We start from the raw sequence: 26,743 nt of genomic DNA, 5'->3' as shown, positions 1-26,743 counted from the left end.
AGGTGTGCATTTAATATAAAGAATATTTATGTAGCCTATCTTCAATTGTAACCATAGAAAGCCTAAATTATCACTTCTGGTGATCATAGACATATACCACTTCTGGTGGTTAACAAAATATAATTACAATGAGATATATGAAATATAACTACTTCTGGTGGTTGTATATTTCTTGCAAACTCTGCTAGAGTTTAAGTTGATCTAATAATATTATCCATGTTCTTCAAAATGACATAAATAAGATATATTATAGTAAACATCATTATCAAATCATAATTTATTCTTTATGTACAACAATTACATAACCATACTATCTATTACAAACAACAAAAATTAAAATATTTACATTTCTATAGATTCACCACCGATTACATGACTTGTTTCTCCTTCTGGGAGTGCAAGGTAATCAGTTACATCCAAATGCATGAAGTCTAAATTATCTTCAGAAATAAAATTTGCTTCAGCATTTTTCTCTGTCTTCTTTAGAGAGGCTTGATAAAGCTCAACCAGGTGCTTTGGCGTACGACAGGTACGTGACCAGTGCCTTTTTCCTCCACATCTATAGCATACATTTTCTGCATTTGGTGCTTGCACCGCTTCATGCTTTTATTCCTTCCTTTTCCACTGCTGGTGATGAGGAGGCTTCTTTGGTGCATTACTATTACCATGATTGGGGTTTCTTCCCCGACCACGGCCATGACCATGACTGGGGCCACGACCTCTTCCAGGTTTAGCTTGGTAGAAGTTCGTCTCATTCACTTCAGGGAATGGACAAGAACCAATAGGTCGGCTTTCATGATTTTTCATTAATAGCCCATTATGTTGCTCTGCTATAAGAAGATGTGAGATAAGTTCAGAATACTTTTTAAATCCCATCTCTCGATATTGCTGCTGCAAGAGCATATTCGAGGCATGAAAAGTGGTGAAAGTTTTCTCCAACATATCATGATCAGTAATATTATCACCACATAATTTTAATTGGGAAATAATTCTGAACATAGCAGAATTATACTCACTGATAGATTTAAAATCTTGTAGCCTTAGATGAGTCCAATCATAACGTGCTTGTGGAAGAACGACCATCTTCAGGTGGTCATATCTATCTTTCAAATTATTCCACAGTATGACTGGATCTTTAATAGTGAGATATTCCATTTCAAGCCCTCATCAAGGTGATGGCGTAGGAATATCATTGCTTTGGCACGATCTTGATTTGATGCCTGATTTTTATCCTTGATGTTGTCTGCTAGACCCATCGCATCAAGATGAATTTCAGCATCAAGCACCCAAGACATGTAGCTTTTGCCCGATATATCCAGGGCTACAAATTCAAGTTTAGAAAGATTTGATATTATTTAGGAAAAGAAAGTTCTTACCTCAGATACTTTCAAAAAATATTTACTCGAGATGGCAGAGTCTCGTGCTGATAACGTGTTATAAAATAAAGACTTATAAAGTAAAGACAAGTATAGAGAGAAACTGATATATTATTCGAATTCAAACTGATGTACATAATGAACTGAAATCTCTTCTATTTATAGAAGAAAGGAAGTTGTTGTGTAAGCTGCAACACAAGCTGCTGTATAAGCTGTTGTGTAAGCTGCTACTGCAAGTTGCTGTGTAAGATGTTACTGCAAGCTGCTGTGTAAGCTGCTACCATACCAGATATGGATAATCTTCTACTGAGAGCAACGTTTATCCATAACGGAGTATTGAATGGATAAGCTTATTATACCCGGTATGGATAATCTTCTACCTAGGGTAATGTTTATCCATAACCGGGTACCGAAATGATAAGCTTCTTGAGGAAGCTTATTTCCAATAGAGTACTAAATGGATAAACATATTTACGGTGGATTCCCATATGGATAAGCTTCTTCAGGAAGATTATGAACATCCATAATATAATATATTTATAACAAAGTACATATAATAGTTTAAATATTTATTTTAGGTGAAATAACGTGTACATTGAATAAAACTTTGAATTGCTTTATGAAATTACGCATGTACGTGCCTAATTTGTATGCCGACGTATATTAAAAGGAAAAATGCTATAAGCGAATTATTTGATTTAAATAAGGTAAAATTTTAGTCGATTTTAAAGTTATAAATATTAGTATTTCTTATCTAGTTCAATAAATAAAGATTTAATACCTAAAATTTAGTTGATTTAAAAGTCCTAAATATAAGAAAATTAACCAAAATTATAATTTTGTAAAACCAGTTTTTAAAAGGTAAAATAGGGGAACAAAACTTTGGTAAGGACATTTAGTATAGTATAGATAGATAAGTTAAATTCCATATACACTCAGGGTGTGTTTGGTATAACGAAAAATGTTTCCGTGGAAAATGTTTTCCAAGAAAATATTTTCTTGAAAAACAAGTAGTAATCTTATTCATTTTTCGGTGTTTGGTATGCAAATTAAGGAAAATGACTTCTCAAGAGTATTCATAAATAATTTAGATATAATAAACATGAAGCCATAGACTTTCAAACCAACAACCTTCCAAACCCACAAATTTCATAAACTTTCGAACCGCGGAATTTCGAACCCGTAAACTTTATAATTTCTAAACCCGTAAACTTCCAAACACATAAACCTCCGAACTCATAATTTTGGAACTTGTAAGATTTTGAACCTGTAAACCGATAAATAAAAAAATTAAAACTGAAAAATATATTTAAATTTTTTTTTTGGTGGTGGTGGTGGGGGGAGAGTAGGGGTGGGTGATGTAGAAAAATAAAAAAATAGAAATTTGAAATTGCAAAAAAAAAGAATTAAGGCTATGAAGGGGGGGAGAGGGGTTGGGGTGGGTGGTGCAGAAAAAACGAAGTAACAGAAATTTGAAATTGCAAAAAAAAAAAAATTAAGGTAAAAAAAATAATTTTGTTTGCGGGTGGGGGAGTGAGGTGAGGGGCTGGGGTGGAGTGGAGGGGTAGTAGGGTGGGTGGTAACGGAAATATTGAAATTTGAAAAAAAAAAAATCTTTTTTGGAGAGAGGGGGTGAGGTGGGTTGGTGAGGGTGGGAAAAATTAAGAAGGAATTTTGGAAATTAACAGAAAAATAACATTAATGCACCGGGAAATTAGGTAATTACCCGGGAGCAGAGAAAGTATGTAGTGATTGAGAACGCAATCACCATTGACCCAGGGCAACCGTCCCACACCTCTGTGTTGTATGCTTGCCAAGTACTATTCTAAAGGACAAATTATATATAGTATTTGAATGAGCATACGAAATTTAAATAATCAATACAAAATAATTGAGATCGAGGTAATGTTAATAGCTTTATTGTCCATACGCATCAAGTAATAAATGAGCCAACAGACCTTCCACTTTCCTAATCAACAATCCTTCGCTATAAATTCACCCATAAACAATGCTGCTAGCATAGCTCATATGCTGAAACTCGTCATATTTGGCACCATGTTTTCGACGATCGATCTCATGGAATTGATCATAATATACCCTAAGCTTTTCCTCATTTTAGTGCCAACTTTAATAATTGTCATATTTTGGTATGTATTTTGCAAAAGCACGGCCGGGTCAAGAATTTTCCTGGTAGATTTTGCATGTTACAAGCCCCAGAATAACCAGCAAATTTGCAGACAAAATTTTCTCAACAGAAGCAGCAGAGAACTAAAGTTTAACAGTGACACACTGAAGTTCATGGACAGGATCTTGCAAAGATCTGGCTTAGGAGATAAAACGTATGTTTCTAAAGGCTTGTTAAGCGATCCTATGGATATGAGCACAAAAGCTGCTAAGGAAGAAGTGGAGATGGCGGTTTTCGGAGCCATAGATGAGCTTCTGCTGAAAACTGGAGTTAGATGTGAGGAAATAGGTATATTGGTTTCTGTCTGCGGCGTTTTCAATATTATGCCATCATTGTCAAGTGTCATAGTGAAACGTTACAAGCTAAGAGAAGATATCCGCAGCTATAATATGACAGGAATGGGGTGCAGTGCTGGTCTTATTGCCTTAGGACTTGTTCAAAATCTACTCAAGGTTCTTCTCTCAACTGGATCTCACCCTTTTTCATGTATGCTATAACTTCCTTTTTTTACCCCGAGGTTAAGTATCGTGTTTATAAATTTTATACGCCATTACATTATGTTAATAATAATTTTATTATTACCAAAAATATATAAAATAATGATCTGTTATATTCAATTATTAATTTGAAGTAACTAATAGTACAACAACAGTATAATTTCACTAGTAATTAATAGTAATATACAAAAAAATTGTACTATCTATATACCATATAACTTAAATCTTTGCCTCTTAATGCAACTTCAATTATCTTTCTATTTTGAATCATCGGATATCTGTATCTACTGGATCAACTAATAGGGGTTAGCGCAGCATAGGATTTATCAATATATTATATAACTAAAAAAGAATTTTTTTACCTAGCTACACAATGTAATTATCTGGGTGAAGGTATATGTGCCCCGTCACTATTTATTAAGAGAAATCACTAGATCGATATCTAATTAAGGCGTGGGATGTAGGGTTGTTCACGGTTTGACGGAAAATCGATCCAAATCGAAAACCAAACCAAACCGATATTTTTTTTGATTTGGATTGGTTTTGATTTTAAATTTTAAAAACCGATAATATTTGGTTTGGTTTTGGTTCTATTATAAAAAATCGAAAATTAAACCGAACCAAACCGATTAATTATATACAAAATTTAATAATTATTTATATGCAATATAATATCTTTTTCTAAATAATTTTACATATTTATGCAATTTAATTGTTATATTGAATTTTGGTTTATCCTACTTATATCTTAAAAGATTGCCTAAGCCCAAAACAATAGGAATCAGCCAATTTTCTTTTCCTTAAGAGACTTTAATTCTCTAACTCTCCGCACATACTTTTGCCTAACAGAAGAGTTAAAAAAAATTATACCATAAGAGTAAAGAAAGCAAACTCAAATTGCAGGACTACAATGGCTAAAGCTTGAGAAAGCAAACTTTTAGTTGTTTTTTTGTTCATTCTTTTCATATAAAGAGGTAAATAAACTTTCAGTTCCTAAAGAAATATATAAAAAATATAAATTTAGCAAATTATTTTCAGATTATTGTCTAGTGTTGTTTCACTATTATCGACGTATTATTAGCTTACTACGAACCGAAAAACCGAACCAAACCGATCCAAACCAAACCAATGGCAACCAAACAGATGGTTTGTATTTAATTTAGTTTAATTTTGGTTTTAAAATTTTAAAAACCGACTAAATTGATTTGGTTTTAGTTTTAATCAAAAACCGATCAAACCGAACCGTGAACACCCCTAGTGGGATGTCATCTATCCCACAATGTTCGTGGTAACTTCCCACCCACTTTTAACAAAATCTCCATACCTATCTATCTTTTTAGAGAAAAAAGAAACTTAAATGTTAGACGTCTTGACCAATATTGGTTCTATGCTTTCTTTTCTCGGTTATTTCGACCTCACAACCTAACTACTTCCTCGGTTTCAATTTAAATGATATACTTTTTGTATTAGTCAGTTTTAAAAAGAATGATATATTTTTTCAATTGAAAATAATTTAACTTTAAACTCTTCATTTTACCTATTTTACCCTTAATGAGAAGCTTCTATAACCACACAAATATCATAGTCTCATAAAGTTTTTACCCCTTAAGTTTTTAAGACCACAAATTTTAAAAATCATTTTTTTTCTTCTTAAACTCCGTGCCGAATAAAACTAACTCATCTAAATTGAAACAGAGAAAATATTAGAAGAGAACGACTAAAATATCCTCACTAATATTCCATATTTGGTCTCACTGCCAACCTTTTGTACAGTGATACCCTAAATTCATCTTATCTTTTGCTTTGATATGAACAATTATTTAGGAAATGCCATCTATCTCATATTATATAACATTGTTATTATCTTGTATTAGGAGCGTACACAGAAAATTTTATAAGCGGTGTCGAAATTTATAGAAGAATTGGAATATAACTTTGTGTATCATATTTTTAAACAAGAAATAGTCTTAGTCTATTGGCTTTGTTGAGTATTAAATAACTTTTGACCTCTTATAGGAAAATCAAGCACCTAATCATCACACCAAGATACAATTTATATCAAGTGGTGTTATTTTTTCCTACTTATCTATTTTCGTACAGTATTAATAAATATATTGAGTAAAATTTTCCAACGAAACGATATCGTGTGACACCACTTCGACAAGCGTGCATCTGCCCCTGTCTGGTATACAAAATCCTTTGATCATTATTATTATTATTATTATTAATATTCTGTAAATATTTTCAATTATGAAATTGTGAGTTATAGTATTGTTCGTGAAGTTCTTTCACATGCAAATATTGAGAACCCGATGTTTGGACTAACATTGAAAAACAAATAATTTAATTCTCGTACTCCTAATGTTGTCGTTTTTCAACCAAAAGAGTATAAGTAATGTGAAAAATTAGTACCATCTCTTGAAGTGGCAATATGTGTTTTCCGATCAGTACTTTTGAGAATGAATTATGATTTTTTATGGAGTAACTTTTTTTTAAAAAAAAAATTAGAAAAGTTAAAATTCTTAGGCCTTCACTAGATATTAAGTGTATTAGTTGACGCAAAACTCATAAATCAGACAAGAGACTGTTTAGCTTAGCTGATTTAGAGTAGCTGATAAGCATTAGGTGCTGAAAAGTACTTTAACTGTTGAAGCTGATTTAAAAAATAAGCAGTTACGTGTTTGGATAAAAGTGTTGAAATAAATAATAAGAAGCTGAATAATTAGGTATATGAAGAATTTTGTTTTAAAAAAAGTATTTTAGGGATAGAATAATAAATATTTTAGTTAAACCTAAAGTGTTTATAAGCTGAAATTTGATAAGTTGGGGGAGACCAACTTATGGCTTTTGGCTTATTTTTGGCTTATAAGCACTTTTAATTTTACCAAACGTGTAGATAAGCCAAAAAGCGTATATAAGCCAATTTGACCAGCTTATAAGCTCGGCCAAACACCCTCACAGTAACATACTAACATTGTTCATCCACTCATGATATACTGTTGTGCAGGTACATGATAATTCCTATGCCCTATTAGTAACGACTGAGAGCACCACAGACAACGTATACAAAGGCAATGACCGGTCAAAATTGTTAAGCAATTGCGTATTTCGTGTTGGTGCGGTCGCCCTTCTCCTCTCCAACAAACCGTCCGATCAGAATACCTGCAAGTATGAGCTCGTCCACACCGTCCGATCTCAAACAGCAAACACCGATCGCTCCTACAACTGTATTTTCATGGAAGAAGATGAACAAGGACACCGAGGAATCTCGATTAACAAAGATCTCTTGTACGCAGCTATGAAAACCATTCGATCAAACATATCCACTGTAGCTCCCCTAGTCCTTCCTCTATCTGAGCAATTCCGTTACTTGATGAATATTATAGTGCGGCGCTTTCGCACGGGAAGTAAAATGGAGCCTTATAATCTTGAGTTCTCCAGAGCAATCGATCACTTCTTCCCACACGTCGGCGGGAAACCAGTGTTGGATGATTTGCAGAAGAAACTGGGATTTAGCGATGAACAAATGGAAGCTTCTAGAATGACATTATACAGATTTGGTAACACTTCCAACAGTTCGATTTGGTATGAAGTGGCTTATGTGGAGGCGAAAGGTAGGGTGAAAAAGGGAGACACATTGTGGCAGATTGCATTCGGGTCGGGTTTCAAATGTAGCAGTGTGATTTGGCGGGCGACCCGATCCATTGATCGCGACGAGATGAATCCATGGCGCGATGAAATTGATGAGTTCCCCGTAGATGTTAGCAAGATCGGAGCACTCTCAGACCTATTCGTTGCTTCCAAGTAGGAAAAATGCATCTTAATCTCTAAAACCATTGTTTGGATGGTTGTTATGTATCGATTCGTATTGTATCGTATGATATTATATTTTATTGTATTATATCGTTTTGATATACACAATATCAAATAAAGAATAACATTATTCTTTATATATTAAAAAAGTAGGGTAAAAGATGAAATAGAATTATTTAATAAATAAAGAAAGGCAAAATGAGAGAAAAAAATATGATAACAACGCGACCACATCTAATCCATCTTACATAAAGTGCCACTTTTCGCCGTTACGTAATAACGGATTTAATGAAATGATATACTAAAATTTAAGTAACAATCAAAATAAATATTTTATTTAAAGTAACAATACAATACAATAGATAACAACCATCTAAACAAGCTGGCGAGCTATTCTTTTTCCCTCTCCAATTTTTTGTATGTCAAATTTTAATAGACCAAATAAAAACTTGATACAAGCCGGATGAGCACGCTTAATAAGGATGATTTCCTAGTCAATATCATATCATTAGAGTGCTTTAAAAAGAGTCAAGATCAAGAAGGCTGTCACGATCCTACATCCTCAAAACTCCATCATCTCCAACTGTAACATGCTTGGCACCACCGTACCACACTGTGTCCCTAAGGACAAGAAATAAGGGTCATCATACTGCCGATCTCTAATACGCTCCAATAATGAAGACCGAGTGACCGTGCAAGCTAGAACACGACTGGGCTCAGAAACATCTAACCTTACGAACTGATTGGCCAAAGATTGAACATCAAAAGCAAGCGGTCTCTCACCGACTGGAATATATGCAAGGCTGCCCATACTAGCCGACTTCCTACTCAAAGCATCGGCCACTATATTGGCCTTCCCGGGATGATACAAGATGGTGATATCATAGTCCTTCAGTAGCTCCAACCACCTCATGTGCCTCAAATTTAGCTTCTTCTGCTTGAACAAGTATTGCAAACTCTTATGATCCGTGAACACCTCACACGACACGCCATATAGATAATGCCTCCAAATCTTCAGCGCGTGGATAATGGCTCCTAGCTCCAAATCATGAACTGGATAGTTCTTCTCGTGAATCTTCAACTTCCGCAAAGCATATGCAATAACCTTGTCATTCTGCATCAACACCGCACCAAGCCCAATATGAGATGCGTCACAATACACTATATATAGCCCTGAACCTGTGGCCAACACCAACACCGGTGTCGTAGTCAAAGCTGTCTTGAGTTTCTGAAAGCTGCCTCACACTCGTCTGACCACCTGAACGAGGCACCCTTTTGGGTCAACCTGGTCATCGGGGCTGCTACAGATGAAAACCCCTCCACAAACTGACGGTAATAACCCGCCAAGCCCAAGAAACTCCGGATCTCTGTAACTGATGTGGGTCTATGCTAGTCCTTGACTGCCTCAATCTTCTTAGGATCCACCTGAATACCCTCTGCTGATACAATTTGATCCAAGAATGCAACTAAACTCAACCAAAACTCACACTTCGAAAACTTAGCATATAACCGACTGTCTCTCAGAGTCTAAAGAATGACTTGAAGATGCTGCTCATGCTCCACTCGGCTATGGGAATAGATCAAGATATCATCAATGAGAACAATCACAAAGGAATCCAGATAAGGCCTGAACACTCGGTTCATCAAATCCATAAATGTTGTTGGGGCATTTGTCAACCCAAATGACATCACTAAGAACTCATAATGCTTGTACCGAGTCCGAAAAGTTGTCTTAGAGACATCAGATGCCCTAATCCTCAACTAATAGTAGCCAGACCTCAAATCAATCTTCGAAAAACTTTGGCACCCTGTAGATTATCAATTAAATCATCAATCCTCAGCAATGGATACTTGTTCTTGATGGTGACTTTGTTCAACTGTCGATAGTCTATGGACATCCTCATCGACCAATCTTTCTTCTTAATAAACAACACCGACACCCCAGGGCGAGAAAATAGGTCTAATAAAGCCCTTATCAAGTAAATCTTGTAACTGTTCCTTCAAGTTTTTCAACTCTGGCGGGGCCATGCGATACACGAAATAGAAATGGGCTGAGTGCCCGGAGCCAAATTAATACAAAAGTCAATATCCCTGTCGGGTGGCATCCTTGGCAGGTCTGCAGGAAATACCTCTGGAAACTCACGAACAACTGGTACGGAATCCATGGAAGGAACCTCTGCACTGGAATCACGAACATAAGCCAAATAAGTCAAACACCCCTTCTCGACCATTCACCGAGCCTTCATATAAGAAATGACCCTAATGGTAGAATGACCAAGAGTCCCTCCCCACTCCAATCGAGGCAACCCCGACAAGGCTAAGATCACAGTCTTGGTGTGACAGTCCAATATGGCATGATAAGATGACAACCAATCCATCCCCAAAATGACATCAAAATCCACCATATCAAGAAGTAGGAGATCTATAGAGTCTCAAGGCCCACAATAATAACAACACACGAGCGATAGACACGATCTACAATAATAAAATCACCCACCGGTGTGGACACATATACAGGAGCACTCAAAGAATCACAAGGCACAACCAAATACGTAGCAAAATAAGATGACGCATAGGAGTATGTAGACCCTGGATCAAATAGAACTGAAGCATCTCTACTACAAACTTAAACTGTACCTGTGATAACGGCATCAGATGCCTCAGCCTCAGGCCTGGCTGGAAAAGCATAACATCAGGGCTGAGCCCCACCACTCTAAACTACATCCCTAGGACGGCCTCATGTTGGTTGGCCTCCACCTCTAGCGGCTTGACCTCCACCTCTAATACATTGACCTCCACCTCTAGCTGTCTGACCCCTACCTCTAGCTGGCTGAGCGGGCGGTGGAGCACCCGGTGCCTGAACCATGGGATGAGAACCCTGATGCTGAGAACCACTCGATGCTCGAGAGCAATACCTAGCAATGTGCCTTGGATAGCCACAAGTATAACAAAACCTCGGCTGTTGAGATTGCTGACCCTAAAACTGACCCTGACGGCCTGAGTAACCATCCTGAAAACTCTGGAGCGGAAGTGCACTAACAGGAGCTAGTGATGCACTGTAGGGTAGCTGATCAGAATACTGCATATGAGAACCATAACCACCTGAAGCACCGTGAGAAGCCTGAAGTGCTGAATGAAATGGCCTGGAAGGATGGCCCCTACTAAAAGAATCCCTGCCTCTAGATGAGGCACCACTGAACCTACCAGAATGACGAGGCCTCTTGTCAGACCCCTGACTGCTCCCCTGAGCTAGAACAATCTCAACCCGCCTGGCCACATTGGTCGTATCCTGGAAAGAAATTCCGCTCCCTGTCTCCTTAGCCATATGCAATCTGATAGGCTGAGCGAGTCCCTTAATGAGCCTCCTTACTCTTTCTCTCTCTCTCTTAGTGGGGAGTGTAAGAAGAGCATGACTAGCCAAATCAAGAAACTTAGTCTCGTACTAGGTGACAGTCATAGAACCCTGCTGAAGATGCTAGAACCGCCTGCGGTAGTTCTCTCTCTGAGTGATAGGAAAGAACTTCTCCAGAAATAACTGAGAGAACTAGTCCTAAGTCAGGCGACCCAACTGGTCTAGTCAACATAAAATTATTCCACCATCTCTTGGCAGACCCTATCATCTGGAATACAGCAAAGTCGACCCCATTGGTCTCTACTATCCCCATGTTTCGCAACACCTCATGGCAGCGGTCAAGATAATCCTAGGGGTCCTCAGATGCTTCCCCACTGTAATGAACCGGGAAAAGCTTGGTAAACTTATCCAACCTCAACAAAGCCTCAGAAGACATAGATGATCCATTATCGGCTTGAGCCACAACAACTGGCTGAGCTACTCCCACTGGCTGAGTTGCTGGAGCCTGGAACTGAGGAGCCATTTGCTTCGGGGTATAGGTAGCGGCAGTCTAAGCTCCTCCCCCAGCTTGAGAGACGGCTGGTGCTATAGGGAATGTGCCAGTCTAAGTGACGCTCTCCATAAGGCCCACTAGACAGACCAAAGCATCTTGAAGTACCGGGGTAGCGATGAACCCCTCGAGAACCTGAGCTGGCCCTGCTGGAACAGTCTGAGCTGGAACCTCATCATCAAACTCCACTTGAGGCTCCGTTGCTGGTACAACTACTCGATCTCTAGGCTAAGCCCTGCTCTTGCCTAGGCCTCTAGCACGACCTCAGCCTCATCCTCTACCCCTCGTATGAGCTGCCACTGAGGGCTCGGGCTGTTGATCAGCTGATGAAGCGGTACGTGTTCTTACCATCTGCGAAAGAATAGAGTAGAAATTTAATTAGCATTGAGAAGTCAAATCGCACGACAGAGAAGAATAAATATGAAGTTATTCCTAAGCTCTATAGCCTCTGAGGGATAAGCACAGACGTCTCCATACCGATCCCTCAGACTCTACCTAGCTTCTTCGTGAATTGTGGGACCTAGACAACCTCGTGCTCTGATACCAACATGTCACGACCCGGATTTCCTACCGTTAGTGTCGTGATGGCGTCTAGCTCTTGAATGCTAGGCAAGCCAACAGTTACGGTTCTAACACATTAATCATTTACCCAAAACTGTATTAAATAATAATTAAAGCTAAACAGATATAAGTGCAAAAATTTTTATAACAGTTCAAAACTCTAAAACACGATAGTGATATGGTGTGTCAATCCACAAAATGTGATGACCCGAAAGGTCATCTCTTATTTTAGAAGTCAAATCTGTATTCTAAGGCCTTAAAACCTTCTTTTATCTTACCTCGATTTGCATGCGCAGTCCGAATGTATATCCGGAAAGTCCTTATGTGAAAATTTGAGAACAATGCTAAATTTTGCCTTTAAAATTGAATTTATGGACTTCAGTCAATATTTTGGGTAAACGGATCCGGACATGTGATTTGACGGTCACAGAGGGTCTATAGAAAAATATATGACTTGGGCGTATGCTCAGAATTGAATTTCGAGGTCCCTAGCCCGAGAAATAAATTTTGAAGAAAATTTTTTAACTAAAAAATATAAGGAGTTTAGAAATTGAATAATGAGTGAATTCGATGATATCGGGACTGTATTTTGGTTTCGGAGCTCAGTACATGTTTAATATGGTATATAAGTGATGTCTGTAAAATCTGGTAAGAAACGGAATTCATATGACGTGATTCGGACCCTCGGTAGTGAAAATGGTAACTTCAAGAGTTCTTGAGATTTTCATTGATTTTGGTGCTAAATTCGTTGTTTAAGATGTTATTTGGGCAATTTGATCGCACGATCAAGTTCGTATGATGTTTTTAGACTTGTGTACATGTTTGTTTTGGAGCCCCGAGGGCTCGGGTGAGTTTTGGATAGGCCGTAGAGTGTTTTGAGATTTAAGGGAAATAACTGTTATGTTGCAGATCTATAGACTTCGCAAATCGCAAATGCGAGCATAGCATTTGTGAAGATACATCGGAATTGCAATCAGAGGGCAGGGAAGGGAACCTTCGCATTTGCGAATTTCAATGTCGCAATTGCGACTCCAGCAGTCATCGCATTTGCGAACAATAGTTCGCATTTCGAAGTCAGCATCGCAGGCCAAGCTTCGCATTTGCGAGTTCGCATCTGTGAACCTGTTATCGCAAATGTGATATCTGGGACTGTGTAAATTATAACTTAGACGGGATTTCAAATCATTCTTCCAAATTTTTAAACCCCAAGCTCCCATAGGCGATTTTCCAAAAAAGGTTCTTTCCCAAATCATAGGTAAATAACTTTTAACTCGTTTCTTTCAATCTACTTCATCTTTTTACAAGATTTCATCACAAAATCTAAGGATTTTCATGGGAAATTGGGTGTTTTTGGGTGAAATTTGGGAATTTCAAAATTCGGGGATTTAGACCTCAAATTAAGGTCAGATTCCAAAATTAATTGCATATTCGAGCTCGGGGGTGAGTGGGTAATCGAGTTTTGGTCCGAACTTCGAGTTTTAACCAAGCAGGACCGGGGTCGATTTTTGACCTTTTGGGAAAAATATTGGAAAAACTATAATTAAGCATTGGGTTGGAGTTCTTTAGCATTTATTGATGTTATTAAGCTAATTATGACTAGATACAAGTGAATTGGAGGGAAAATCTAGAGGGAAAGCAGTATTTGAGGCTTGATTGGTGGCGGTGGAATCGAGGTAAGTATTTGGCCTAACCTTAGCTTGAGGGAATAAGTGTTGTGTCCTATTTGCTACGTGTTAGTGTTGTGTATGATATATAGGTGTGGTAACGAGTATCTATACGTCGGTGTCGAGCATGCTCATAAGTCTTAAATTGTGGCCGTTGTGATTCTTATTATGTACTATTCATGATTAACTTGATGATTATCAATGTTGATGGTATTTTCTTGGTAATTGACCATTATTGAGTATTGGCTCAAGTTGAGATTTGTTTTGCGAAGTTAACTGTTGAAACAAGATTGGTTATAGCTGATTCCCTTGCCGGGGTGTTTGTTTCTATTGTTGATTCTCTTGCCGAGATATTATTGTTTCTACTGTTTGGGTGAGAAATGAGTGATAAAGCACGAAGGGTGATGTCGTGCACATTCATACTTATGCATATGATGAGGAAAGAGTGATAAAGCACGAAGGGTGATGCCGTGCACATTTACATTTATATTGATGCATATGGTGAGGAAGAGAGATAAAACACAAAGGGTGATGCCATGCATATTCTTATTATTCACATGGTGAGGAAGACTGATAAAGCACGAAGGGTGATGCCGTGCACATTTTCATTATTGATTGCATGGTGAGGATTGAGAGTAAAAGCACGAAGAGTGATGTCGTGCATCAATTTTTCTGTACTGTGATTATTTGGTGTTATCGGTTCAAGTGCCTTAATTGTTTTGTTTCCGTTATCTCTGTGTTTTCTTATTCTAGTATCCCTCATAGCATGTTGCCCCTTGCCGTAAATTTCTGATAGCTTCTATTATTGTTATTCTGTTAGATATTGTTTAATTGCACAGATTTATGGTGTTGGTCGTATCCTAGACTCGTCACTACTTCGCCGAGGTTAGGCTCGGCACTTACCAGTACATGGAGTCGGTTGTACTGATGCTACACTCTACACTTTTGTGCAGATCCCGATACTGGACCATTCAGATCGTAGTTCAAGGTTGCTGCCTTCAGTCTAGTGGAGACCCGAGGTAGTCCTGCAGGCGTTCGTAGGCATTGGCGTCCCCTTCTATATTACTCCTTTTCTATTTTATCTATTTCTAAGACAGATTTGTATTTCCTTGTTTAGACCACTATTTGTAGTATTCATAGACAGTACGTGAAATTGTGACACTAGTTCTAGGTGGAGTTTTACTTCGGAATCGTGTTTCTATTAAGATAATCTGTTAAATTGTGTTTTTCCGCATTTATTCCACTGATTTTCTTATGATAACTGGTAAATTGTTAAATGATAAAGTAAAAAGGTAAAATGATCAGTAACATTGGCTTGCCTAGCAAGTTCAATATTAGGCGCCATCATGATCCCGATGGTGAGAATTTTGGGTCGTGACATGAATGTCTAAGAATTTCTACAAATCCTGGTTTAAAAGAGATACATTTGTTCTCGAAATGAAAAGAGACAGGAAATCTAAGATAGAGGGAAGGGGACTCGAGGGTCTTCGAACGCCAGCAGATCTACCTTGGGTCTCCGGTGGACTGAAGGCAGCAACCCAAACTCTACTCACGAGGTCCGGTACCGAAATCCGCACAGAAAGTGCAGTATCAGTATAACCGACCCCGTGTACTGGTAAGTGCCGAGCCTAACCTCGGCAAAGTAGTGACGATACTAGGACACGGCAACAATATACAAACTTGTGCAGTTAAATCATATACGAGAAAGTAATAACAATAGAAATTTAACAAAACATAACGGAAGGCATCACCCTTCGTGTTTTTACTCTCGTCCTCACCATAAGAAACAATAGAAACAACACGGCATCACCCTTCGTGCATTGACTCTCTCATAATCATGGCACGACATCACCCTTCGTGCATTAACTCTCATAGATTATGACACAGCATCATCCTTTGTGCATTAACACTCATAGAGTATGGCACGACATCACCTTTCGTGCATTAACACTCACTCACAATGTCGTGTATGGCATTACCCTTCGTGATTTACACTCTTCCTCACCCAAACAATAGAAACACTAATATCCCGAAAAGAGTATCAACAATAACCAATCTCGTTTCAACAGTTATCTTCACAATAGGAATCTTAATTTGAGTCAATACTCAACTAATATCCAAAACAGGGAAGAATATATAATAAAATTGGTTTAGCATGGAAAATTAACCAATTAAAGCCTGATTAGTACCTATAAAGGAACACCACAATCACAAGTATAAGACTCACTCGCATGCTATGACCTAATAACGATGTATAAATACTCGTCACCTCACCTATACGTCGTACTCAACAACTAAACAACTAGCAATTAAGACAACAACACCTAATCCCTCAAGCTAAAGTTAGCCACAACACTTACCTCGATTCCACGACCAAAATCAAGCCTCATTTACCGCTTTACCTCTCTGTTCCACCTCCAATTCACTCGTATCTAGACACAATTAACTTAATATCATCAATAGATGCTTGAGAAATCAATTCCAATGCATAATTATAGGTTTCCCAATACTTTCCCCAAAAAGTCAAAAATCGACTCCAGGCCTGCTTGGTCCAAACTCGAAATTTGGACCAAAATCCGATTACCCATTCACCCCCGAGCCCGGATATACAATTGATTTTGGAATCCGACCTCAATTTGAGGTCTAAATCCCTAAATTTTAAAATTCCTAAATTCTACCCAAGAACACCCAATTCCACCATGAAAAGCCCTAGATTTTGTGTTGAAATCTTGTAAAAAGATGAGATAGATTGAAAGAAAATGAGTTAAGAATCATTTACCTATGATTTGTGCAAGAATTGGTCTTTAGAAAATCGTTTCTTGAAGCTTAGGGTTTGAGAATTTGAGAAATGAATTGAAAATCCCGTCTAAGTCCCTTTTTGCACAGTCGCAAATGTCGCATTTGTGATAGGAGCTTCGCTATTACGAAGCTCGCAAATGTGAGACAACCGTCGTAAATGCGAACCTACCGCATTTCTGCTACTGTCTCAAATGCGAGCCTTTGGTCGCATTTGCGATGATCCATCTCCCTTAACTACTTCGCATTTGCGAACTCTGCTGGCCCAGATTCCTAGTCTCATTTGCAAAGAAAGGCTCGCAAAAGCAAACCCTACAAGGCTCACAATTGCGATGCTTGATCTCGCAATTGCAAGATCAGGGGCCTGCAACTGCTGAAGCATACCAACAACCTTTTCCTAAGTCCAAAATCATTCCATAGCCTATCCAAAACTCACCCGAGCCCTCGAGGCTCCAAACCAACCATGCACACAAGTCTTAACACATTATACGAACTTGTTTGTGCGATCAAATCGCCAAAATAACACCTAGAACTATGAATTCAACACCAAAACACATGACATTTTCAAGATGGTTTCAAACTTCCTATTTTGTCAACCAAAGGTTTGAATCACGTCAAATCAACTCCGTTTTTTACCAAATTTCCCAGATAAAGTTTAAATATTATAATGGACCTGTAGTGAGCTCCGAAATTAAAATAAGGGCCCGATACCAATAAATTCACACATCATTCAATTTTCATAAACTATTATATTTCCAATTAAACAATTTTCTTCAAAAATTCATTTCTCGGGCTAGGGACCTCGAAATTTAATTTCGGGCATACATCCAAGTCCCATATTTTACTACGGATCCTCCGGATCGTCAAATTACGGGTCTGGTTACACAAAATGTTTACCAAAATCAACTTAAACCAATTTTAAAGGCAAAACTCAATATTTTTTTTCTCAAATTTTCATATAAAGCTTTTCGGAAGCACGCTCAGACTGTACACACAAATCGAGAAGAGAGAAAATGAGGTTTTCAAGGCTCCGAAATACAGAATTGGATTCTAAAATAAAAGATGACCCTTTGGGTCATCACAAAGGCTATATTGACAAATTTAGCTATTTAGGCTAGTCTTATAATTTAGGCCTACTTAGCTTCCTTGCTAGCCTAAGGATATTTTAGTCATCTAGCCTAAATAGCACTCTAGTATAAATAGTCCCTTCCTCTCATTTTGAAAGGAAGCTTTTGACGATGGATTGCTAAACAAAATACCTCAAGGCTTAAGGTATCTTTTATTTCTGTTTATTTACCACGTTTTCTAAATTATCTATGTTAGGTTTATTATGTATGAGTTTATGTTCATACTCTTGGATTATCTTTTGTATTTGGACGTTAATTCATTGTTATAGTTGATATGTCTTATACTAGGTGCTTTTGATTGCATTCTTTACTTAGCTTAATCCGTATTTCCTATTAGTCTGGAGGTTTTGGATTGTTCTATCAATCCTTGGGTCTTTGTTTTGATTATCATGTAATCTAAAAATAAAAAAATTCGAAAATTCAGAAAAAATTGAGAGATCATTGTTCATCCCATTCTTTTGAGGTCTGTTGGAGTTGTATGTGCTGAAAATCGAATTCCTTCTCCTCTTTGTTTAATTTTTGATTCCGAAAATTATTGAATCCACTGAAATTGATTGATTTTAAGTGGAAATCCTTGGATTACTTGGGTTCTAGTTCGAATTTCACCACTGTATCTCCATTTGTGACTTCAAATTTTATCGGCTTAACTCAGATTTGAATTTCGTTGAGGAATTGTGTTTGAATTCGATTGGGTAGTCATGATTTTGGTTGGAAACATCATTGTGAAGCTCCATATGAAGATTTGAGAACGATTTGAGCTGAATTTCTAGGGTTTGTGTTCAGAAAAATTCGAACCATTTTGACGAAGAAGAAGACCTAGGGTTGTCGATTTCTTGAGCATTGAACTAAATAAGTTACTGGGATTTGTTCGAGCTGCTATTGGGAAGCCGTATTCTAGATTTGAGCTCGTTTTGCGAAGGTTTGGTTAGGTTTCGATTGAGTCAGTTGAAGCTGTTTTGCGAAGAAGAAAACCACTAGGGTCTTTCGATTGAGGAATTGTTCGCACAAATTAAACATTGGGGATTGATCTTAGAGTGGTTTGGAGGCAGCATCCAAAGTTTTATTGCATCTGCTGAAGGATTGATCAAGAATCGAATTCTCTGCCATTGAAGCTCGAAGAACTTGGGCGAACAGCTGCGATTTCTGGAATTGAGTTTTTGATTGTATTGCATAGACTACACAACGTCTCTACGCATCGACGCATAGCTGACTCCAGCAATTCATCGTTGAAGAATTGCACAGGTTTGATTTCTGAGTATTAAGCTAAGCTCGACTTCTGAAAAATTGAAGATTGAAATTCATCTTTAGCTCTTTGGAATTGATTGAGTTTGAGTTCATAAGTCGACTCGAGCTTCTTGTTGATTTGTTATTGAGTGAATTTGTGAGCGCCACCGGAGGTTGCTGTTGAATTGTGAACTAGATAACTGTTTAGAGCTTGTTGTGAGACGCTGAAGTTTTTTCCCTGTGTTTTGAAGTTGAATTCTGCTTCTATGAGTTTGACTACTATTTGGTGCGACTGTTTGTCCTTTCCGAATCTTGAGAGCTGCTGCACTATTTAGAAATTCTCTGCACTATGTTGCTTGCTGCTGTAACTAAAGTTTGAGATAGGTAGCAGCTTATAATCTGATTGGGGATAGCTATTCAAACTGATTAAAGAAAAACAACTACAGCTGGGGTGAACTGAAAATTTCGAAGTGAGGTTTGAAAAACAGCTGTTGTAAGTATTGGAATTCTGGTTTCATACCTGTTATGCACTTCTGAGTTTATTTTTGTTAAGTTGACTGTGGGATTCAATTTCTAATCCTTGTAGTAAATCTATCTCAGTTTCTGCTGCTAAGGATTGAGTTTGCTGCTGAAGTTCTTTTTTGGTTTATGAGTTTTGAGTTGAAGGTTGTCGATTAAGCATATACTGAAAATAACCTCTGGTTGTTCTGAGTGTAGTTATGGTTTTAATATTCTGCCGAGTGTTGGGTAAGTGTATTGCTGACATTGCAGCTTTAGATAGCATTTTGAGTTCGGAAATTAGAGGCTTTGAGCTGAAGTGTTGGGCTACAGTTTAAGCGACAAATATGCACTGTTGAGCTCCAGTTAAGCTGCAAACATGCAGCACCTTATTCAGTTAAGTTCCAACTGCATTTTTTGCACAGCTGTGCCTTGAAATAAGTCTTCTGATAGTTGTCCATGAGAATAGTTAATGTGACTAATCAGTTGAGTTTTAGAACTGTTTGGGACTGCATTTGAAATCAGCACAACTGAAGCCAAACTTCTGCAATTTCTGCACAGTTAATTCTACACAGTCCAGCTTCGGCTGATGAGTTCGGTCACGACCCAAAATTCATTAAAGGCCGTGATTGCGCCGTACACCACTGTCAGGCAAACCAACACTAAATAGTTAATTAAATTCTCATTTTAATATTTTTGAAATCATAAATTTCCTTCAACTTAACTAGTAAAAGATGAACTTTACAGTATAATAATAATGTTTTCCAATTTCAACACTGAATATCGCATAATCATCTCCGGTGTCACAAGTGCATGCGCATTTACTAGGAAATAAAATAAAATACATTAACTGTCCGGAATACAAATTTGGACAGAAAAGAAAATACAAGTACTCCGAAGGAGACTCTGCTGGCTGCGGATCGTCTCATAAGATGCTGCTCACCTAAGTCCCTGTATCAACCACGCCGTTGCACTCACAAGGCCACTAGACATACATGTGCCAGTACAACAAAATATACCACAAGTGTAGTATGAGTACGAAAACAACGCGTATCCAGTAAGTATCATGTCTAATCTTGAAGAAGAAGTAACGAGAGGTCGACTCCGACACTTACTATGGCCAACAATAATATACCGCTAATATAATAAATTATGGATTTTATAAGGTGACTGTAAACTCAATAACATGAAGCAGGTAAACAATTCTTTTGTTAATAGGAAATTTTTAAAATTTATTTTTATCTTTTAACAATTTATATCTCCGGCCAATTAGGCCACATCAATTATCAGTAATTCCAGAACAATCAATTAAGTTATGCGCAAATCATGTCGAGGTCGTATGACACGATCCAACATAATATTTAAACTGTGCACATCCAGAGGGTCGAACAACGCGAACCATAGATGCATCTATTTAATCTGTCATGGCATTCGGCCCGTTCCACCAAAGGAAAACACAATCATTAGTCAATCAAGAATTCATCAAGGAGCAATTATCCAAAGAAATGTAAATCCCCTTTTTACCAGTCAAGAAAACGAGGTTTAACCTTTTGGAAATTCATTTACCAAGTTCGATATGATTTAAGCAATTTAAATTGACAACAAGGTTATCAATTTCGCAAGTATAGCATGCTTTTGGGTCCTAGACTACTCGGACTTAAGCATAATAGTAGCTACGCACGGACTCTCATCACCTCGTGTGTACGTAGCCCCCCACAAATAGAGGCACATATTGAATTATTTCACCTATGGGGTTAATTCCCTCTTACAAGGTTAGAAAGGAGACTTACCTCGCTCCAAAGCTTCATAACCGGCTCACAAGCCCTTCCGACGACTCAAATCGGTGGCCAATGCTCCAAAACTAGTCAATAATTGTGCAAACCCATCAATATATACTCAAATACTCATTTTAATCTTATTTATAACAATTTCCCAACTCCGCTTGAGAAGTTGATAAAATCACTCTCGGGCTCACGTGCCCAAATTCAAAGATCAACTTTACCCATAACTCCACTAACTCAAATATATAATTTGTTTCCTATTCCATGCCCAAATTAGTGGTCAAAATCCAAGAATATCAATTTCTAAATTTTTCTTGAAAATCCCAAATCTCTACCAATTTCCATGCTTAAATCCTTTTACAAACTAGGTATTTAACTTGCAATAGGTGAGGATCACTCACCTTGTGTTTCCCGATGAACATCTCTCCTTGAAGCTCTCCAAAATCGCCCCTCCAAGTGGGAAATGGAAGAAAAATGAGCCGAATCCCGTCTTTAAAACATTTTTCGTAGCCGTCCTTCTTCACCTGCAGTACACCGGCCGCACCTGCGGAAAGTCCATCGCAGGTGCGGTTCCCTCCAAGCCAGGCGAAATCCGATTCTGTTGTTACCCATGCGCTTCTGCCCCTTCGCACGTGCGAAGCTCATCTCGCATCAGTGAGATCGAAGATGCAGAAATACCCTCGCATCTGCGGCCATCCCAGCTCCGTTCAAATGTCGCTTCTGCGAACCTATAGTCGCACCTGCGGCCCTTTCCACGCAGGTGCAATTACACCAGATACCAGCAATCTTAGCCTTTCTCAAATTCCAAATTCGATCCGTTAACCATCCAGAATCCATGAATCGCACCCGGGACCCCGTCCAATTATACAAACCAGTTCCAAAACATAACGCGGACCTGCTCGAGGCTTTATATCACATCAAACAACGCTGAAATCATGAATCGCAATCCAATTCAAGCTTTATGGACTTTAGAACTTCGATCTTCTTCGTTCGATGCCGAAACTTATCAAATCACGTCCGATTGACCTCAAATTTTACACACAAGTCACATTTGACATTACGGACCTACTTTAACTTTCGGAATCGAAATTCGACCCCGATATCAAAAAGTCGACTTCCCGTCGATCTCCTACAAAACCTTCAAATTTTTAGCTTTCGTCAAATGACCCCAAAATGACCTACGGACCACCGAATCCACTTCTGGACGCTCGACCAACACCAGAATCACCATACAGAGCTATTCCCAAACTCGAAATCTCAAACGGACATTGATGATATTGAAATGCACTTCAACCCAAATTTATGAAATTCTTCCAAAATGCTAACTTTCACAATAGGCGCCAAAACGCTCCGGGGTCATCCAAAACCCGATCCGGACATACTCCTAGGTCCAAAATAATCCTACGAACCTGTTGGAACTTTTAAATACCAATTCCGAGGCCGTTTACTCAAAAATCCAACCTTAGTCAATCCTTCCAACTTAAGGCTTCCGAAATGAAAATTTTCCTTCCAAATCAACTCTGAACTTCCGAAATTCCAATTCCGACCACGCATACAAGTCATGATACCTGAAGTGAAGCTGTTCATGTCCTCAAACTTCCAAACGACGTGCTAGAGCTCAAAACGATCGGTTAGGTCGTTACAAGTTCAACAACCTATAGTTTCTTCCCAGTTTAAGTTTTGCAAATATGACCAGTTTTGCAAAAATAATCGGTTTTTGAGAATATGACCAAACTTTGAAAAGTGTCTAGCTTTGTAGTTTCTTTTCTTTCTCTCTCTTCCAATTTGTAGTGAACTGAACTCTCAACTAGTGTAAACTTGATATTAGTTCATATTAAGTTTATTTCTAGTTTCTTTGTGTGCTTTATTTTATTTCGTGCCATTTCTTTCATGCTTTTCTCTTCTAATTTCGTTGTGAATTGTTTGGATAAAGTCCGTTAGCTTTTAATTGTGCTTTCTTTGGTCACATACATTCCACTCCGAACTGATATTTGATTGCCTACTTGGATTTATTTGAGAATGTTGGTTGTGAAGAGAACTTTTAGATACCCTTGTGTGGAAAAAGGCTAGAGTGGTGAATATATAGAGTGAAACACTAAGGGAGTGAATAGTAAGGTCCTATTTTTGACTAACCAACTTTCTTGTTTTAAGTTTTCTTTTGTAGGTACAAGGAGTCATAAGGGAGGTATGGATGGTTATGTGGGTTCTTCTTATGAAACTAATTGTGCTTCTCCAAGTGTTGAAATCTTTTATGATGAAAGTGGGAGAAAGATAAATTTGAGGCATTATGTGGTGAATGTAGAAGGCTATGATGGTTGCTATAAGTAATCACTATGCGACCAACTTTATTGCTTCTTCCTTTGTTTAATGGTTGGATTGAGTTGTATTCCAAGGGAGTCGCCTTATAAATTTCGGGGTGAGCAGGTTGATAGAGGTGTGATGGTTACCATAACCAAAGGAGACTTTAAAGAAGTGGTTTGATGTGATGTATATCCTATGAAGTATTGCCATGTTCGATTGGGAAAACCTTGGTTTCTTGATCATAATATTCCTATTGAGGGACAATCTCCCTCCTCCATCACTCATACCACCTCAAGAGCCTCGAATGATTAACAACCCTCTTTTTTCAACATGATCATGAGACCATCTTGAATGAGTTGGATGCCATCCAACAAATTTCTAATGGAGAATATAGGAGGAATGAAGATATGTTGGTGAGAAAGGCTGCCTACTTCTATGGAGGAAGAAGTGAAAAATACACAAAGACATAATATTTTTTACACTAGATGTTTGATTTTGGATCGGATGTGCACTTTGGTAGTTGATGGAGCAAGTTGTGACAATTTGGTGAGTGCTACCTTAGTGAAAGAGTTAAAGGTGGAAACTTTCAATCATCCTAGACCTTGTAAGTTGCAATGGTTGAATACTTGTGGCGAACTTAAAGTGAACAAAGTAGTGAAGATTCCTTTCATGATTGGGGATTACAAGGATGAAGTAATTTGTGGGGTTGTGCCATTACATGCTTGCCGTATCATCCTTGGGCGACCTTGGTTGTGTGATAGAGATGTTTTGCATCAAGGAGGGAAGAATCACTATTCTCTTAAGTGGAAAGGCAAGTTGGTGACACTTGAACCATTGGAACCAAGTCAAGTCTTGAAAGAACAAATGAGTTCGAGAACATCCTTGAAAAATGCAAAGAGAAAAAGTAAGGATGAGAGACAAAAGAAAGAGAGAAGTGAGGGAGAGAAAAGTGACAACTCTAGAGTGGAAAAAGGAGAGAATGTATGGAGTGAAGTGAGTGAGTTGTCACAAGAAAAGAGTGAAGAGCTTGACAAGAAAATGAGAGAAAAGAAAGTGGAAAAACAAAAAGAGATCGAGGATTTTCCTTATTCTAATGCTACTAATCTTTCTTCTTTCTCTAGTTGTTTTGTATCTTGTGTAGGGAATTTTGGAGAGGAGCCATCAAGTAACATTCAACCTACTTTGAAGAGCTTGAAAGAAGATCAATCTATCTTTTCAAGAGAACTTATGGAATTTATTGAGCAAATTCAAGGTAAAGAGAATACTTTAGAAGTGCTTCAAGGTAAAATAGCTTATCCTTCTACTCTTGATACTTTAGTTGATTGTGGTGACACTTTGAGTTTGAAAGATTCCTATGATATTGATGAGTTTGATAATTCTTTATCTTGTGATGAGAAAAATAATTGTGGCTTGCAACTAGCTAAGAGTTCTTGTTGATTATTGGATGATTCTAGTTCTTTGTTTAATGACTCTTTAGCTAGTGATGATGTTGAGTCTTATGATAGCCCACCTTTATAGGATGATGCATGTGATGATTCTTTTGACTCCACTTTAACTTTGTTGGTAGAAAATTTTGAACATTATGAAGAAACGAGTCAAGAAGAATGTGTTGATGAATTTTTTGATTTTATTTCCATTCCTTTGGAAGAAAGATTCAATTTTTATGATGAAATGGGCAAATTTGAATGTGGTGATTTGGTTGAGAATAAAAAGGAAAGTAAAGTTTTTGATGCTAACACTAGTATTAATTGCTTTACTTATCTTATTCCTACTTTTGAAGAACATTTTTGTTAGATTTTGCTATTGCTTCTATGAGAAAAGGTAAAAATGTTTCTTTTGGTTGTTTGATTGATCATTGTGAGCAAAAAGAACCTAACTTGATTGAATATTTTGTAAAGGTTCAACAAGGAAAAGTTTCTAAGGATAAGGAAAGTCTTGAACTTACACTTTGGCATATTATTTGTCAATAGCTTTTTCCTTTCCCCGAAAGCAAAAATAGTATGTACATTTGGCTTATGATAATTTTGTGTTTATCTAAGGCCATTAAGGTAGAGATTCATAACTTTGAGTATTTTGATATTCTCTATACGGTGATTCATGATGTTGGCCTATTTCTTAAATTACCTTGTGAGTTTGTTGTTGGAAAGTATGTGGATACTTGGGGATTAGAGTTTGTTTTTTACTCCGGAGTTGTTCTTACTATGGTAAAGTGTCTTTATTTGGATTGGAGAGTATGATTTTTATTGCTTCTTATGACACTTGGTTATACTATAAAAGTGTGCACTTTGTTGATACCTTTACAAGATTATGGTTTTATTGGAGGCATGGGACTTTATCTTCTCTTGATTCTTCTCATGAGTATTATTTTTCTTATAGTCAAGTTTGTGTCATTTGTGTTGAAGATGTATTCTTTATAGATTATGACACTTGGCTATATCATAAGAGTGTTACTTTTGAGTGCAAGGTTGCAAACTTTGATCTTTTAGCTTGAACATACAATGCTTTAATTGTGATTGGTTTAGTACTTATGTTTGCCCCTTTCTTGGTTTTGCAAGGTCCAAATTCGAGGACGAATTTCTTTCAAGGGGGGAGGATGATACATGCCAGATGAGCACACTTAACAAGGATAATTTTTAATTATGATTTCATAGTCAATATCATAACATTAGAGTGCTTTAAAGTAGTCAAGATCAAGAAGGCTATATTGACAATTTAGCTATTTAGGCTTGTCTTATAATTTAGGTCTACTTAGCTTCCTTACTAGACTAAGGGTATTTAAGTCATCTAGCCTAAATATCACTCTAGTATAAATAGTCTCTTCCTCTTATTTTGAAAGGAAGCTTTTGCTGATGGATTGATAAACAAAGACCAAACCTTGAGAGGTTTAGGGTATCTTTTATTTCTCTTTATTTACCATATTTTTTAGATTATCTATGTTAGGTTTATTATGTATGAGTTCATGTTCATACTCTTGGATTATTCTTTTGTATTTGAATGTTAATTCATTATTCTAGTTGA

General features: G+C 37.5%; 2 protein-coding genes across 3 annotated transcripts; both read left to right on the top strand.

Annotated features, from left to right (window-relative positions):
* Nucleotides 1–3,279: 3,279 nt before the first annotated feature.
* LOC107806165 (3-ketoacyl-CoA synthase 2-like) lies at nt 3,280–7,956 on the top strand. The gene is made up of 2 exons (XM_075223135.1): nt 3,280–4,013; nt 7,066–7,956. Exons 1-2 carry the CDS (start codon nt 3,321–3,323, stop codon nt 7,864–7,866), a joined length of 1,494 nt encoding a protein of 497 aa, XP_075079236.1. The 5' UTR covers nt 3,280–3,320; the 3' UTR covers nt 7,867–7,956.
* Nucleotides 7,957–18,029: 10,073 nt separating this feature from the next.
* LOC107806167 (uncharacterized) lies at nt 18,030–26,255 on the top strand. Of its 2 annotated transcripts, none has more exons than XM_075223133.1 (2): nt 18,030–18,066; nt 18,574–26,255. In XM_075223133.1, exon 2 carries the CDS (start codon nt 24,161–24,163, stop codon nt 25,160–25,162), a length of 1,002 nt encoding a protein of 333 aa, XP_075079234.1. In that variant the 5' UTR covers nt 18,030–18,066; nt 18,574–24,160; the 3' UTR covers nt 25,163–26,255. The 2 variants fall into 2 exon arrangements, with proteins under 2 accessions (XP_075079234.1, XP_075079235.1); XM_075223134.1 differs by having other exon boundaries at nt 18,031–18,066; nt 18,705–26,255.
* Nucleotides 26,256–26,743: the final 488 nt, after the last annotated feature.

Source organism: Nicotiana tabacum, chromosome 10, assembly GCF_000715075.1.
Source record: "Nicotiana tabacum cultivar K326 chromosome 10, ASM71507v2, whole genome shotgun sequence".
NCBI lineage: Eukaryota > Viridiplantae > Streptophyta > Magnoliopsida > Solanales > Solanaceae > Nicotiana > Nicotiana tabacum.
The sequence above is the reverse complement of the archived record's forward strand: the minus strand, read 5'-3'. Positions and strand labels throughout refer to the sequence as shown.